The 18,220-nt window shown below is 41.6% G+C and overlaps 1 protein-coding gene across 1 annotated transcript in view; it reads left to right on the top strand.

Moving 5' to 3' along the window:
• The window catches only part of DYNC1LI1 (dynein cytoplasmic 1 light intermediate chain 1), a 50,350-nt gene that overhangs the window by 11,924 nt on the left and 20,206 nt on the right, over positions 1-18,220 (top strand). The window contains exons 3-5 of the mRNA XM_069088578.1: positions 12,844-12,963; positions 13,654-13,884; positions 17,286-17,452. Coding sequence (XP_068944679.1) covers positions 12,844-12,963; positions 13,654-13,884; positions 17,286-17,452 — 518 coding nt within the window. The remainder of the gene's footprint in view (positions 1-12,843; positions 12,964-13,653; positions 13,885-17,285; positions 17,453-18,220) is intronic.

The following is an 18,220-nucleotide window of genomic DNA, read 5'->3' as shown; positions in this document are numbered from 1 at the left end:
CAGGTGGTTCTTAACTTTTTTTAGCGTTCTGCAGTAGATGGCAGTCTGTATTGTTCTCCAGGTCTTCATTACTTCATTCCAGAGTGCTGCTGTCAAAGTTTTGGTATATACCAATCCTTTGTTTCTGTCCTAATCTCTTTGTGGCCCAGTGCTCTGCACTGGGCTCCTTGGGTCAGAAGGATATGGGCATTTCACTTTTCTTGAATATTTCCATGTCAGTGTCCAGAATGATTGGATTCATTTTCATAGCTCCATCATCAGTGTGGTTGTCTACCTGTTTCCCTTAGCCTCTCCATTATTCTTTTGGGATTTTTTTTTTGGAGGGGAGGGAGGATGCCTGTTTGCAAGGAGTGAGATAAACCTTGGAGTTATCTTAATTTTCATTCCTGTTACTATAAATGATTTAGAGCGTATTTTGAAATTATCACTTATGTTTTTCTTTTGAAAACTTCATATCCTTGGACAGTCCTCAATAGAAAAATTGCAGTCTGTTAACACTCATACAAAGATTGCTTAAAATCATTAAGAGCACAGTGTGGAGAAATGTAAATTAGAACAATCTGAGGTTTCACTTCCCACACAACAAACTGGCAAAAATGACAAAAGCTGGGAGCAGTCAGTGTTACCTGGGCTATAGGAGGACTGGCTTGGCTGCGGTGAGTTGATGCAGCCGTTCAGGAAAGCAGCATAGGATTATGTAGAGACGCTGAATCGGGATGTGCAGCCTCTTGTTCCAGAGATCCTGCCAGAAGGCCTTGGGCTGCACCAGGAGAGCTTCTTGTCGTGGCAAAGGACAAGAGTCGAGTGGATGGAACCCCGTCATTTGGGGAATGGCTAAGCTGGGTGATCTAAAAAGGCCCTTTAGGGTGCTGCACCGAGTGGTGAAGAATCTGGGGAGTCCTGGAAGGCAGCGCAGCACTGACTCGGCCATGGCCAGCGTTTATTTTCTCTGCTTCCTACTCCTTGTGCCCATCTGAGTCTTCTTCCCTGCTCCCCCATTGAAGAAAAAAGAAAGACAAAACCCTCCTAGCAAATCTGCACGGTGAAGCAAAACCATCTGCCACATGGGCCACATCTCCCTGTCAGACTCTGGGGAGCCTGCCTCCTTGGCACTAGGTGTCTGAGATCTCCTCAGTTATTGCCTTGATCAGAGCCTTTCTGAGGCTTTTGTTGTTACAGTGTGGTTATTGTATAAATTGTTCCCCCGGTTTTGCTCATTTTACTCTGTATCAGTCTTTCCAGTTTTCTTAGAAACTGTCTGGGGCAATTGTATTCCACCATGGTCCTGAAAAAAAGGTGAGAAAATACACCTCTCTTCCCTCCTTGAAGGGTCGGGGATCAAGACTGCAGAAATCAATGAGATGTTGAATAAGCACTTACTATGTGTCAGACACGAGCTAGGGATCCAAGCGCAAAGAAGGAAACAGTCACTGCCTGCAGTGAGCTTGTGTTCTGTGGGGGAAGACAAGAAGTACATAGAAAAATCTATTTGGCATGAAGCTAATAAATACAAATATAGTTGGCACAAAGTAGTTAAATGTAAGGACATTCAGAAGAGGAAAATCAGGAGAGGCTCCATGCAGAAAACATGGCTCTTAAATTGCATCTTAAGGAAGAGAGAGACTGTCTGAGAGAAAGCATTCCAGGAATGGGAATGGCCCCGTCAAATGGGGAAGCACTTGAAAATCACAAAGGCTCACACTACCTGCCAGCCATCATCTCCTTCTAACTGGAAGCAGGCGCCAGGATGGCTGGGCTCTCCAACCCCCCCAGGACCTACTAATCTGAGGTACACAAGGTAGAGCTGGAGTGTTGCCTGTGAGGAACAGAAAGAAAGCCAATTGGACTGCATCACAAAGTGATGTAGGTGAGAGGTGTGACTCTAAAAGCCAAACCAAGAAGTTTACATTTGATCCCAAATACCAACGGAAGCCACTGCAGTTGGTTGAGTAGGGGAGTGATTTGGTCAGATCTGCACTTAAGGCCAGAAGACTTTCGCAGCCCATATGCCAGGTAGACTGTAGTGGGGAAAGCCCAGCGATTGGGAGGCCAGTTTAGGCGCTGCATGTGCTGATTCTGTTGACGGCTTGGTTAATTGCTTCAAAAGATGGCTCTCAGAGAGGGAGGAGGAGAACTGTTTAGAGCCATAAAATTAGAGCCAATACAGCCACAAAGCAGTCCTTGAAGAATGATTTAATTTTTTAAAATTGGAACAGCTCTAGTGTAAAAAGCATCTCTTGTTATTCTTTTCTAAATGTTTTTAATGCTGTGACCATTTCTCTTCAGCATGAGTGGCCATTTTGTGTGGATGACGCACAGTGCGAGATGTGGGTCTGAGCCTGACTTTTGCTTTATTGTTTTCTCAGCAGTTCTTGCTGGAGAGTCCTCGTCCTAGTGTATTAATTGATGTTCTGGGTTTCATCGGGCACTGGGCTGCTTGTTTTGGCTGCTGCTGTTTCTTGCTTGTCTAGTCTGTACTCACTGACCTACTCCTACATCTTTTAACTATTACCACATAGCTTTGCTGACTGCTACTTTACAATATAATTTGAGGTCTGGCAGTTCTTTTCTTTTCTGTTCTTTTCTTTTTTGCCCCTATTTGGATCCCCAGTGTTTAGCATGGTGCCTGGCATAAAGTAAGTGCTTAATAAATGCTTGTTGATTGATAATGCTGTGCCCCTCAGAGTTTTTCTAATTTTCTGTGAGGTTTCAATTTCAATTGAATGTTTTTTTAAATTGCTAGAGCCCTAAATCTCTTCACTGATTTAGATATTATAATTTTTGTTATCTTGGTGTGCCCCAGCCATGAACCATGAATGGGTTTCCAATTATTTGTCTTTATTACTTTAAAGAGTGATTTATAAATTGAATTTATATATATTTTGTATATTCTTGGTAGATTAGAACTCAGGTATTTTATACATTTTTATAAATGGAATTTCTCTTACTGTTTCACCCTTGATTCTTTCATTTTAGAAGGGGGACCAGTATTTCCTAGGCTCCAGACAAGTTAGGGTCCTGGATTATCCCAGGCCTGGTATCTGGGGAGAGCCACCAGGACTGGGAGGGAAAGAGAAAGAATTTAGGAGGCAGAGTATGGATAGTCTTTCAGCCAAAGGCATTTTCTTCCATGATAGGAAAGATGGGACAGCCAAAAAGTGGTTCCTGCATGGTTATAAAGTGTTATTTATTATGTTAACAATAGCAGCTGGCATTTATATACTGCCTGCTTAATGTGCCAGACCCTGTGCTAAAGCACCTTAACAGCTATTTTCTTTTGATCTTCACAATGAATCTGGGAGGTAAATGTTATTATTATCCTCATTTTATAGTTGAGGTAACAAGGTTAAGTGATTTGCCCAAGGTCACACATCTAGTAAGTATCTTGAAGTCAAGTTTGAACTTAGGTTTCCCTGCACTCTTATCACTGTGGCTCCTCTGAGCTGCCTTTCAGAGTAGTTACATGCAGTCCCATACTCAACAAGAGATCATTAAAGTCAATGAGAAACAATGAAACTGACCTATGGAAAACCACAGTAATTTCTGAAACAGCAGGAATCTTTAAGAACAGTTTACAGCTAAATCTTAAGTATAGGGAACTCCCTTAGAAGTAGGGAAGCAGGATAGCGATAAATGGGCATTTTTCTGAATAAAAAGTAAAAATTGTTGGATATTGTGGAGATCAGAGCTCAGACCATAACTAGTCAACATTTTTGTAAGTGATCAGGAATAGGAAGCAGACAGTCAAAGTGACATGTGAGCTGAGCTCTGAAGGAGACTTAACGTTGTAAGAAGTGATCTCTCTGAAGTTAGCAGATGACACTAATCTTCTTCAAGTACAGAACTAGGCCAGCGGGATAAGCTTGGAGATCTCTGCACTCTCTGTGTCAAGTAATGCATTTAAGGGGAATAATCCAAACCATTGCAGGGAGGGAGTTCCTGTATTGATGAGGTCACAAGCACATTGCAGTGGAATCTACCCTGCATTTTTAAGATGATCATTTTAAACATATACTCCAATCTCTGCACTTTCAGTTGTGACCTTGAACGTTATTTCCTGTAGCCTTGAGTCTCAGTTTCCTAATGTATAATGATGGCATGATAACTTTATTATCTGTATATGGGGTTTGATGGGATCAAATGAGAAGATGGCTATAAGTTGCTTTATAGATTACAGAGTAATGCATAAATGTCAGGCATTACTATTGTTATTTGATTCATTCAGCAAGCATTTATTAAGCATCTACTGTATGTGAGGCACTGTGCTCGGTGCCAGAGATACAAAGACAAAACAGGAGCTTACATTCTTTTGGGAAGTATAGTAGAGGAGAAGATAATCAATAAATGAATGTTTAAATATAAAATGTTAATTCATTTTGTGCCTCTAAAATTATAGTGGATAAATTTCTCATTTTTGATTGGCCAGATTAAAGTGCTTCAGTATCTTAGTACTTCAGGGAATTAAGGAATATCACTTATTTGATAAGCAAAGAAATACCAGCAAATGCCTGCTAGGATTACTTTTACTTATTTTATCTGTTGAACATGGAGGGGGGATAAACTGAAAATAGTATTTTAAGAATGGTTGAAATAACTTTGTGGATGATTGATCCATAAGATTATTAAAGAAAACAGAATATTTGGGGTACATCCTTAACTTTGGGGTATGGAAGACAATTGTACCCTTTTATGACATCTCCTGTAGGACCACTGTCAGAGACAGAAAACTGGATCTGCATGAACCTGGTGTGGCATTTCTAAAGTTGTTAAAAGAAGGTATGTGTAACTGTTTTAAACACTATGAAGAAAAAAGCTTATAGCAAAGGAAATCAGGAGATTTAGGTTCTATATTCTTGTTCTTTACGAAATGAAGAAAGAGGTAGTTTCTGAGCAAAATGTAAATACTTGTATATACTGATACAGAGTGAAGTGAGCAGAACCCAGAGAACAATGTTATATAATGATTACGGTATTGTAAAGACAAACACCTTTGGGACTCTTAAAAACTAACCACAGACGATTCCAGAGGACTCAAAACGTTCTGCCCACCTCCGGTTAGATAGACAACTGATAGTCTCAGAGTGCAGGTTGTGATAGACTTTTTTTTGGCCATGACTAATGGGGCCAAAAAGACAAAAACTAAACAAAAATGAGTTTTGCTTCACTATACATGCTTGTGACAGGAGCTTTTTTTTTTTTTTGCTTTTTCAGGTGGGGGAGGTGGTGTGAGGGAGAGAGTGCCAATTTGAAAATAAAATTTATTTTAAAAAATATAGGTTATAGTACCATGTCAGTCATTCAGTATTTATTAAGTATCTTCTTTGTGTTGAGCACTGTGCTAAGGACTGGAAAAAAAGTGAACTGGGCACTGATCCAGGCAAAAGACAATCCCTGCTTTCAGAGAGCTTACAGTCTAATGGGAGAGACGGCGTGCAAACAGATACCTGAGGGAAGCTACATACAGGATACGTGTGCAGTTGTTTCTCTTGGTCTGACTGTGTGGCCGCGGTTGGGGTTTTCTTGGCAAAGATACTGGAGTGATTTGGAACTGAAAATTAAAATGAAGTTTAATTTCAAAAAAAATTATTTCCCCTCTATACTCTGTGTGTCTGTATGTGTCTTGTATGTTGCTTGCCTGTTTTCTTCTCCATTAGGGCAGGTGCTCCTGAAAAGCGGGGGCCATGTTTTTGCTTTGCTTGATGTCCCCAGACCTCTGCAGAGTGCCTAGCACACAGAAGTGCTTAATAGATATTCACTGACTGACTGACTGACTGACTGACATTTAGCCACATTCCTAGAAAGGGGCCCCTGTAGACTTAGGGCCTCAATTTCCTTACCTCCTTTTCATTTTGAACTTTGCACTGTGGTTTCTGACCCCACCACTTATAAAGTGCTTTCTCCAAGTTTACCAATAAATCCAGTCCTTTTCTTAGTCTTTGTTATACCTCAAGTCAGCTAACATTGATTCAGTGCCTGCTCCATTCCAGGCACTGGGCTAAGCACTGCAGATAGAACAAAAGGCAAAAAACCCAGTTCCTGTTCTCCAGAGCTCATAGTCTAATGGAGGAGACCACATGCAAATACCTATGCACAGATAAACTGTAGACAGGGCAAACTGAAGCTCTTCCAGAGAGGGAATGCCCCAGCATTAAGAGAAATTGGCAAAGGTGTCTTGCAGGAAATGGGACTTAAATTATTTTTTAATTTTTGATTTTTGGAGGGGGGGAAGGCAGGACAATTGGGATTAAGTGACTTGCCCAAGGTCACATGGCTAGTAAGTGTTAAGTGCCTGGGGCCGGATTTGAACTCAGGTCCTCCTGACTCCAGGGCCAGTGCTCTATTCACTGTGCCACCTAGCCTCCTGGAAAGTGGGATTTAACTGGTACTTGAGGGAAGCCAAAAGGTGAAGATGAGGACAGAGAGAATTCTAGCCATGGAGGATAGCCAGTGAAAATGCCCAAGGAGGCCAGTGTCACTGGACCATAGAGTACATGGAAGGGAATAAGGTAAAAGAAGACTGGAAAGGTAGGAAGAGGACAGATTATGAAGTTACCTCATCTGTAAAATGGAGATAATAAAAGCACAGATCAAGTTTGGGGTTTTTGAGATTAGGGGAGATGTGGGCATATCTGTAGGCTGTAGAGAAGCAGCCAGTAGGGACAGATTGAGGATTCTTCAGAGTGGGAATGATAGAGAAGTCTCTCTGCTGAAAAAGATGGGTGTAATGGGATCCCGTGTACATGTTAGATGGGTTTATTTGCCTTGCCAAGAAGGACCACGTCTTCATGTGTGAGAAGAGTGAAGGGGGAAATGAAAGAGGAAGACATCAGAATGATGTGAGAAGAGGAGGAAGAAAGAGTGAACTGTTAGTGAGTGGTCTTGATATTTTCAGTGAAGTGTGAGATAAGGTTCTTAGCTGAGGGAGTAGGGGAAAGGGGAGCCATGGAAGGCTTGAGGAGGGATGAGATGGTCTGGTGAATTGGGAGAGAGAGTGAGTCCGTGAGGGAGGTGTAAAAGGATTACCTTGTTTCAGTGAAGGCCCAGTTGAGATTACGTATTTTGTAGAAGTTTGTAGTGGACCCAGTAAGCAGTTTTGTGATTTTCACCAGTTTCATTCTATAGAGTGTGTGGGAGATAAGGCAGAGGATGGTGGGAGTAATCCAGGACTGAGACTTGGTGGGGCAAGAAAATCGGAAGAAGAGGACAGTGTAGAGTTCAGCTGATTCACCAAGGGATCAAGATCAGTAAGGAGAGAGAATATGGGCAGTGCACGGATGATGGCCTGGCGAAGAACTGAGGAGTGGAGCAGTTTGAACTCATGACAAGGACAGAGAGCACGATTAAAGTCAGTTGTATAACTCAGAGTCTGGAACACCAGAATTTCACATCTAGTTTCAAATACTTACTGCCTCTCTGGCCCTGAGCAAGTTACTTAAACTCTTTCTCCCTCAGTTTCCTCATCTGTGAAATGGGGATAATAATAGGACTTAGCACCCAGGGTTGTTGTGAGGACAAAATGAGATAAGAGTTGTAAAGAATTCTGCAAATTTTAAGCAATGTATCAATGCTAGCTATGAGTGGTTCCAAGCAGAAGGGGAGGTGGGATGACACCAGATTGTGATCAGCTATGAGAATTTCAAAGCTCATTTCTCTGTGGGCATGGCGGGGGAGGCGGGGAATAGAGGACCAGGTCATGGAAAATGAGAAAGTTGAGGAACTATGTACGAGGGGGGGGATTATCAGTGTGTTAAGTCTCCTGGTATGAGGAAAGGTTACTGAGTAGCATGTTAGAGAGACGAGAGAGAGCGCCTGGGAATGGCAGTGAGAGCAAGGAGTCTTCCAGCTCCCCTGCCATGACCAGTGAGTGTGTTAGGAGTATGAGTAGAAGTGCAAACAAGGCTAGAAAGTGGCAAAAGCAATTGTTTTATCAAGAAGGAGTTCAGGAAAGGAAAAGGTTTAAGTTGGTTACTAATGGAATGGGCATTCAGGAGCCCAGTAGAAAGAAGAGGGAGCTCTAGAGTGGGTTTGGTGGGATGGGATGGAGGGAGCAGGAGTAGGGGAAAGAGCAGGTTTTGAACCATGACAGCTACGAGTTCAGAATCACTGGGATGGCAGGAGGGAGGATGTTAATCACTGAAGAATGAGGAGAAAGGAGGGTGGGGTGAGGTCCTTGGGCAGAAGGAGGCCCAGGTATGGAAGCAGAGTGGCGTGGACAGGCCATCATCTCCTGTGTCAGGCTGGGCAATTCACTGTCATTCTCACCTCACCAGTGCTTTACTCTCTCCTCACCAACAGAATTCTCTTTATGTCTAAAAACCTTGAGAGCTTCCCATTCTACTCAGTCTTTCGCTATAAAATTTTAGATCATGAGATCTTACCTATCCTTTATCTGAACCCTTTGAAATCTGCCCTCCTGAGAATTAGAGTGTATGTCAAACCAAGCCCAGCTTTCTCCTCCTTCATTACCACAGATTCCAAAATGGAGTGCTTACTTCCCTTTTCCCCTACCCCACGGTCCCCATCATTTCTCATTTTGCAAGCAGAAGCATTTTGAAAAACATCACAAGCCTGTCACAGTGGTAATGGGGGATGCAGTAGTGATCTGGGCGTTTTCTAGAACACTTTCTCCTTGAGCAGGTTATTGTTTCCCGCCTTCATCTTAATGATGGTCGCATCCTTTAGGAGGTAGAGGACCCAAATAGGCTGACTTCAGTTCTCTCCCTAATGAGGACACCTTGCTTCTGTTTCTGCCAGCATGGATCTTTATTCACACAGCTTCTCCCTTTTCCTTCCTACATTTCCTCAGGAGTGTATCTATTTAGTATACAATGTCACTCTACTCCCCCCTCCCTTTTTTCACTTATCCTGTTCCTTTTGCTTAAGAAATGTTTTTCCTGAACCCTATTCCTATGAGTCGTGTGACTCATCTTGCCACATCTTGTGGAAATCATCTTTCCTCCTTTCCTCAAGCATCTCTAGTTTACCTTTGTGTGCTTCTAAATAGAGAACTAGAGCCGTAGGTTTTTAGTGAAGCTGATTCCTTTTAAAATTTTGGTTTTTAGGAATTTCTGGGTATCATTACCCATTCTTTTCCTTGTGTTGTGGCTACTGGCTATGATCCTTTTACATTTAAAATCCATTTGGTAAGATGTGCAAGATTACATGCAAATACGTTCTTACTAGTCCATGTTACAAGTATTTATCCATACCAGGCTTAGCATGTCATTTCTATATTTTAAGCTGTGATTCAGGAATCCAAATCCCATTCCCAGACATCTTCTTAACCAGTTAGTTGTTCACTTCCCAGATCCTTTTGTAAGTAAACAGTTACTCCATATTTTATTTTTGTTACACACACACACACACGCATGCACACAAATTCAACATTTTTGTTTATTGAAAACATACTAGTATAAGAATGGATTATCTGTAAATGGCCTTTCAAATGTTTAGGGTTTAGCTGTCCTCGTATTAAAGTTTAAAGGCACAGTCCAAACTGGGTTTGGGAAGGACAAATAGAAATCTTTAAGGATTGGAAGAAATTATAGGAAAAGAAAAATATTCTGATACAATTAGGGACTTGGATGACTTCAAATGAGATAGAGTAGTTCTTTTGTGTGGAAATTATAGAGGGAAGAAAAATCACACTTCAAAGTCAACAGTGTTTGGCCATCAGAATGGAAATCTAGTATGTGTAACCCATAGAGGTAATAGGGCTTTGGCAGGTATCAAATGTTTTAAAGGCAGTGTCCTCTTTTAAAACTAGTTCTGACTCCAGTGGAATAAAAAATGTAATTTTTTTGACCCAGGATGGTAATTTTAAAGTTGCTCACTTCATAAACAAAGGCCTAGTACTTTATTTTCCAAATTCTAACTTCCTAGACTGACTAAATAAGCAAGATTCTGTCTTTTCTTGAGATGTAACACAGTATAATGGAAACAATGTGGAGCTTGTAGTCAGGGTGATTACTAGGTTTGGATCCCACATCTTGAACTTAATAAATGTGTGATCCTGGGCAAGTCACCTTGCTTCTCTGAAGCTTCATTTCCTTGTCTTTAAAATGGGAATAAGACCTATAGCCTTAAAGTATAAGAGAGTTTGAATTGTGAGGGCTCTCAGCAACTCTCTGCAGGCCAGCTCATACTGAAACAGCTTACATCTTGCATAATATTCCTCACAAGTAGTCATCCAGACTTTGCTCGAAAAAGATCAGATTAGGTAATGTAATAATGATGATGATAACTAACATTTCTATAGCAGCAGTTGGAGAAAAAGCATTTATGAAGTTTCTCCTATTTGCCAGGCTTTGTGCTAAGCTCTGGGGATAAAAAAAAAAAGGTAAATGACAGTCCCTACCCTCAAAGAGCTCCCAGTCTAACGTGAGAAGGCACCATCCAAACAGTTAAGTACATAGAAACTTGGTATGGGACAACTTGAAGATAATCAACAGAAGGAAAGTCTTAACGGGGTTGGGAAAGGTCTCTTATAGAAGGTGGGGTTTTAGTTGATACTTGAAGGAAGCCAGGGAAGCCCAAGAGGCAGAGTTGGTAAGGCAGAGTTTTCCAGTGAAAATGTCTGGAGCTGGGAGATAGAATGTTTTGTTTGAGGAATGGCCAGGAGGCCCGTGTGACTGGATCACAGAGTGCTTGGGAAGGGGGTGATAGGAGGAATAAGAGGAATGGGAAGGTAGGTGGGGCTTGGGTCCGAAGGACTTTGAAAGCCAAACAGGATTTAATATTTGGTCCTGAAGTTTATTGAGTGGTGGTTGAGAGGAGGATCACTTTGCCAGCTGAGTGGAGTGGGGAGAGACTTGAGGTAGCGGGGCAAGCAGTGGGCTGTTGCAGTAATTCACATGTGAGGTGATAAGGACCCACACCAGGCTGCTGACAGTGTTAGAAGTTGAATTGACAGGATTTGTCAGCTGGAAGATGAGAGAGAGTGAAGAATGGAGGGTGACACCTGGGTTCCAAACCTGGGTTACAGGGAGAGTGGTGGTACCTTGGACAGCAACAGAGAGTACCGGGAAGAGAGGAGGGTTTTGGGGGAAAGATGTTGGGTTTAAGGTGTCTGTGGGACATCTAGTTCTAAATGTCTCATAAACATTTAGAGATGCCACACAGGAAGTTAAGAGAGAGGTTAGGGTTAGATAAATAAATCTGAGAATTGTCTCAGAGAAGTGATAGTTGAAATCATGGGAGCCCAGGACAGAGCTTTGGGAGATAGCCATGGTTAACAGGGAAGATCCAACAAAAGAGACTGAGAAGCAGGAGAGAGCAGTGTCACAAGAAAACTAAGAGGAAAGTAAGGAGAAGAGGGTAATCAGGAATGTCAAAGGCTGCAGAAAGGTCATGGAGAATGAGGATTGAGAAAAGGTCATTGGATTTGGCAGTTAAGTGATCATCAGTAACTTTGAATGGTGATGTCAGAGTTCAGAGAGTGGGAGGAGAGGAGAGGAGATGCCAGTTGTAGATGGCCTTCTTCAGCAGTGTAGGCAGAAGAGAGCAGCAGGACTGAGTGCATTTAGTGAGGACTTTTGTGGCTAGGGGAGGCGGACATTTGAAAGTGGTAGGGAAGCAGCTGGTAGATAGGAAGAGATGAAAGATGGGATGATTAGGGACAATCTCCTGGAGAAGAGAGGTGTGATGGGATTGCTTTAGCAAGGAGAAGCACCCTCCCTCCATGTGAGATGGGGGTGAAAGAGGAGAGAGTGACAGACGTCATCGTGGTGACGTGAGGTGATGGGAGAAAAGAGGGAGCTCTTGGTGATTGGCCTCAACTTTTTTTCCATAAAATAGGAAGCCAGGTTCTGAGAGGGTGGGGCCAGGGGGGAGCGGGATAAGAAGGTTTGGAGAGTGGAAAAGTGAGTTAAGTAGGTGGTTTAAAAGTTGAGATTCGGTAGCATATTTGTAGTGGACCCAGTCAATGCGGTTTCATTCTTTTCTTTGGCTCCATTCGGTCGAGTGTGTGTGGGAATGAAATCCAAGCTTGGTGAGAGTGGTTCAGGGTTGAAGCCTGCCAGGGCAAGATCTTCAATGGGACAAGGAGGCAAGAGACATTAGAGAACTGGACTGATAGGAAGAAGGTTATCAAGTGGTAGTATGGGAGAGTCCGGCAAGGGCACTGGAAAGCAGAGAGTGATACAGCTCCCATATGTCGACCAGTGACTTAGTGGTATGAGTGAAAGGGCAGCTGGTGCTGCAGAGGGAGGCCAGGGAAGCTTGTAGTTATTTTGATACTTTTGGAACAGTCATTTAAGAGAGTGTGCAAGGGTTGGGCAGCTTTAAAATGGAGTTCTGGGTTGAGGGGGCTTGGGTTAAGGGAACAGGCACTGGAGGATGAGGAGCAAGGAGGAACGATGGCCCTGGAGATTGGGAATCACTGGCAGGGAAAGGGTGTGAGGGGTGGAAGTATGTTAGTGACCAATGAGTTCAGGAAGGTTATCGATGTCCATTGGGTTTCACTCCTCAAGGGCTTTAAGGTTCTCAAGATGCTTTATATGTGTCTGTCTGTATGATATATGTACACACACATATTCTCATGATTCTCATCACAGACCTGTGAAGTAGATTCTATTATTATCTCCATTTGACAGACTAAGAAGCTGTGGTTGAGTCTATCACTAGTACTTTGTGTAAAACCTAAGAAGACAAAAGGATGACAGGATACACAGTGGCTTTATTTGTAATAGCAAACAGCTGGAGATTGGCCAAATTGTGGAGTAGTAGGGAAAGGGGATATTATGATGCTGGGAACTAGTTTCATAAAATACAAAAAAAAAATTTTTTTAAGTGTTTAAGGCATACTGGTTACAAGTACTTTAAAACTTCAATTTATACATCTAGGTGAAGATGGAGCCGGAAAAACAAGCTTGATAGGGAGAATCCAGGGAAGAACGGAGGAGTGCAAGAAGGGGAGAGGAGCAGAGTATTTGTACTTGAGTGTTCATGATGAGGACAGAGATGGTGAGTAGTGACCATTGATTTATATCAATAATGTGTTTGTTAAACTTATGGAGATCCACATTGTATTCAGTCTTCTACTTTGGTAAACTTCAAGAGAATTCTGTGCTGTACATTAAGTATTCAGGTCCACAAGCTGCAGTCTTTCTTTAGACAGGGTCTTAACTTTTTTACCTTCCCCAGATAGTCTTTTCATTTTTCATCTCAGATGCTATTTAAAACTGAACCAGTGTCCTGCTGTTCTCTACCTTCTCTGGTCACTCATCTAATCTCTGATACCAGTCCCTGACTTAAAAAACAAAAATCGTTTCATCATTTTAGTGAATTTACTAAATATGTGCTTTGCACATCATCTCTTAGGTGAATTGTAGATGGGTCTGTGTATAAATCCGTTGGGGCATTTGCACATTGGTGCATGTGTGCACATTGGTGTTTGGTGATTGGGAAATGTGAAGCTGGGCAGGCAAATAGACTGGGCCTCTAGAATCTTTTCAGAGAAGTCCATTTTGTAATGAATAGATAGTTACCTTAAAGAGTCTCTTTTTACTTTGACATTCCCTCTCATGGAGAATACAAAGAATGTTGAAAAATAATGTTTTTAGTTTGCTGATGAGATCATTTCATTAAAGTTTATGTATGTCCTAATTTTCAAAGGAATAACTTACAATAACTCTATCTTTCATTTTGTTACAGATCAAACAAGATGTAACGTGTGGATCTTAGATGGAGACTTGTATCATAAAGGGCTCCTCAAATTTGCAATGGAAGCCAGCTCTCTGAGAGACACTTTAGTCATTCTGGTTGTTGACATGTCAAAGCCTTGGACTGCTTTGGATTCTTTACAGAAATGGGCAAGTGTAGTGAGAGAACATATTGATAAGCTAAAAATTCCTCCTGAGGAAATGAGAGAAATGGAACAGAAGTGTAAGTATTCTAGAAGTACTAATATAGAGACTTCATTTTATGCACATACATGCTGGCATTTAGACGTTAGTCAGTGATATTTGGAAAATGGTTATCAAATTCATGGTGTACATGTAAAAAAAATTCCTGTTCCTATGAATCATTTAGATAAGGACTTTGTTCCATTATCCTAGGAAAAGAAGCCTTGACTCCCAGGTTTCAAGGTGAAAAACTAGACCTGCCTGTGTGCTTTTATGCATGTTAAGATCATAAACTGTAATCAGGATTGTAACTCAAATTTAAATAATACTCTTTTAAAACTCTGCCTACCTTTAAAGCTTAATTAGCACATGGATTTGTTGATCTCTCCAGAATTTAGTTTTAAATCCTCAACTCCATAATTATCAAATTTTATTGTTCTCTAATAGTTAAAATTGTATTTAGTCATAGAGTCCCAATTAAAAAACAAACCTTTAGCAATCACTTGATCCAACCCAAGCATTTTAGAGGTAAAGAAGCTGAGGTCTCCAGAAGTGATGTCACCCAGCCAGGCCAGGCCTGGGACTGTGCTCTGGGCCTGCTCGGTGCCACCCCACGTGTTCCGATGGGTGCTGCGCTGATTCAGCTAACTAGACAGCAATTTTGTTTCATAAGCTCACTTCTGTAATTTGATACATTAACCAGGGAGACGCAGCATCCCAGACATTATGACTGATGGGAGGCTCCCTCTTCATTCCTGGGTCTGGGTGACTCAGTTGTTGCTATGATTGCCTTTTCTCTTAAGGATGACTATTTTACTTAACCCTGTGGGCAGCAAAGGTGAGCAGGAGGGGACTGGACAGTTACAGGAACAATGCTGATTTTGTGTATTTAGCTCCAAATTTGCCGAAGTGGGATCAGCTTCCTCAGGACAAAAGAGGAGGGGAAATGGCAGAATATGGAAGGAATGTTAGTGAGGCACTGGAAGGTGCCACTTATTTCACGTCTCTTTACAAACACCAAGATCCTTAAAGATTCATTTCACAAAATGTTCAGGGGCCCCTGAAAGGCGTTATTAGAAATGTAAAGGCTTCCTGGGATCTTAAGCTTTGTTGGCAATTTATTATGACACTCTGAGTCAGATCAATACCAAACTCTGCCACACTATAACAAATACAGTAACTCATCTATGTGATGAACTTGTTTCCACTCCCTCCCCTACTGTGTCTTGGGGAATTGGGGCAGGGGAGAGAGAAGCCGGCCTGGATGAGGGGATGAGGAGACGGAGGGCCCCAGACACGCGTTTTCTATTTTTCCCCGAGATTCCAGCAGAAGCTTAGCTTTTTTGCTTTGCTAAAAATCTTCTTTTTTTGATTCTTGTTAAAATCAGAATTAAAAAATAAAAATAAACTAAAGTAAGTATAATGATGCAAAACAAATCCACATATCGGCCCTATTGAGCAGCTGGTTGTTTAGCTGTGAAAATCACTGCTGCCTGCTGTTCATGACTTAATTAAGATATTCTGAGCTAGTTTAGAGTACTGAAAACCTCAGCTGTTTCCTGAAGCTTCTTCAGCTTAGTCCATTGGCTCCCCTGCCCAATTCCAGTCCAGAAGGAGCTGGGAAAAGGAGAAGAGTAGTCAACTCTGCCTCTTCATTCCCTCTCCCTTTCCTTATTAGAATGCTAGGCTACTGCCAGAATTTGCCTTTTCTCTAGGAAATGATGTAATCAGGGATAGATAGCTAGGAGCTAGGTTTAATTAAGATGGCATAGTGGTAAGCCCCCTGTTTTTTTAACTAAATTTAATTTTAGGTTTTCACTGTAGTCTTTCATATTAAGAATATATGAATAATCAGTTCTTTAGAAGAGGTAATATCCTCCCTTGCCAGATGAACATGTGTCTTCTGGAGTTTTCTTCACCTTAAAATCTTGAGCTATCTTTACTTTCCTTGGAAAAAAATAACAGCTCAGATTCCTGTAGAGCTTTACAGTTTACAGAGTCACTTTCTTCACACTCATTTTGTGAGTTGGGTACTACAGTAGTGAGGATGAAAAAATAGGGTCTTAGTTGTTAGGGGCTTTGCTTCTTTTCACACAGCTAGTAAAAGGGGAAGCCACGTCTTCAGACTCTCTATCCATCCTGCTCTTTGTAAGCAAGGAATCTATTTTAGGATAGGATCTAGTTCTATTTATTTATTGCTTTTTGAAGGAGGAAAGACAGGGCAATTGGGGTTAAGTGACTTCCCCAAGGTAACACAGCTAGTGTTAAGTGTCTGAGGTTGTAGTTTAACTCGGGTCTCCCTGACTCCAGGGCCGGTGCTGTTATTCACTGTGCCATCTAGCCACTGCTGGGATGTAGTTCTAAGAAATGTTATCTAAATAAAAAAACATAGCCTGTTTAGTTGTTTACAGTGCAGTGGCTGTATAACTGCCAGGTTTTGCTGGCCCATTTTAAAGTGACCCAGTTTCTACACACAGGCTTAAATGCATGTATGTATGTATGTGTGTATATGTACATGTGTGTATAGTTGGTGTCAGTAATCATAAAACGAATACATATATTTGTTGTTATTAAAATCAATATAGCTTCTTTCTCTGAAAGTGCTATTATTTGGTGTTTATTTTATGTTTATAAACCTTTCTGTTATCTTGTGGCATTAGAGTTTAGACAAAGTATGAATTAGTGATTTGTCCATAATATTTATTATCATCATTATTAAAAACCTCCTGGTAGAGTAGATAAAAGCTTTGAGGCCAGGGAGAACTGGGTTCAGGTCTCACTGATGACTCAGTGATGATGATGGTGGTGGTGGTGGTGATGATAGTGGTGATGAAGGTTTGCCAAGTGCTTTCTCTATGTTGTCACCTCTGATCCTGACACACTCACTGTGAGCGCCATTTTACAAATGAAGAAACTGAGGCTGACAGCAGTGCTGAGCCTTGCCTGGCAGTCTGGGGGCAGAGTAGAGATAAGACTCTCCATATGGGGGTGGCTAGGTGGAGCAGTGAATAGAGTACTTGCCCTGGAGTCAGGAGGACCTGAGTTCAAATCTGGCCTTAGACACTTAACCCAAAAACTAGCCGTTGTGACCTCGGGCAAGTCACTTAACCCCAATTGCCCCTCCAAAAAGCAAAAAAAAAAAAATACTCTCTATGTGGCCTTATGCCCACTGCACCCTCAACTGCTCCAGGCCATACACTGAGATCACAGACTGCAGTACGAGTTCCATTCTGCACTGGGAGGGAACTAGGGTTTGGCTGAGAGTTTCCTAGAATGACGAAGTCACAGGTAAACCTCCACCTCTCCTCTCCTTGCCTTCCAGCTGAATGGTGTGCTTGTCCTCCTAAGAATTAATATCCAGCAGCATTCTTCATTCATATCTTCTCTTTTATAAGGCAGGAAACCATTATGATCTCAATTGTGTTACTGTTTGCTTTTCAGTGATTAGAGATTTCCAGGAGTACGTGGAGCCTGGAGAAGATTTCCCAGCCTCTCCCCAGAGAAGAAGCACTTTGCAGGAAGACAGAGATGATAGTATCATGTTACCGCTGGGTGCAGACACGCTTACGTATAACTTGGGCGTCCCAGTGCTCGTAGTTTGCACAAAGGTTGGTGTCCATGTCAAGACTAGTAAGGGATACAGGATTCTTTTGCTTTGGGAGGATGAGCTTTTTCTGTGTGAACCTTGACCCTACATGACGATTATGATAGCCTAATGAGAGAAACATTTTTCAAGTTTGAAATTCCAAATTCAAATTCAAAACCTTAATCCTAGTTAGTCTTTTAAAGAGAATGTTATTTCAGAAATAAACTTGTCACAAGAAGTAATTTGCCTCTTTACTTATTTTTGTAACCAATAGCATCATCCCATCACAGAGTGGGATAACTGTTAGTAAAGTTGTTGTTGTTCAGTCGTGTCAGTCATATAAGATTCTTCATTTTTCTTGACATAGATATTGGAGTAGTTTGGTATTTTCTTCTCCAGTTCATTTAACAGATGAGGAAACTGAGGCAAACACGGTGAAGTGACAGCTTGTAAGGGTCTGAGGCAGGATTTGAACTCAGGAAGATGGTCTTCCTGCCTCTAGGCCCAACACTCTGTGGCGCCACCTAGCTGCCCTAGTAAAATTATATTTGCTTTTATCTTTGTTAAATAAAAATGAGCAAAACTTTAAAACCTCAAAAAGTTAGAACCCAATTTTTCACAGTTCATGCACAATTCAGGTTTAAAATTCACTTATGCACTAATTTTGAGATGAAAATTTGCTAAAGGAGTGATATAAATGAAATTTCAGGCTGTGTAGCAGATATCACCTAGGTTAGAGAATAAAATTTCAAGTATTTTGGCAGCATTCATTGCTTGCAAATGTGCTTTT

Source organism: Petaurus breviceps, unplaced genomic scaffold, assembly GCF_028583685.1.
Source record: "Petaurus breviceps papuanus isolate PSGF00001 unplaced genomic scaffold, PetGlider_PUasm1.0 185, whole genome shotgun sequence".
Lineage (NCBI taxonomy): Eukaryota > Metazoa > Chordata > Mammalia > Diprotodontia > Petauridae > Petaurus > Petaurus breviceps.
This window is presented reverse-complemented; position numbering and strand designations above follow the sequence as displayed.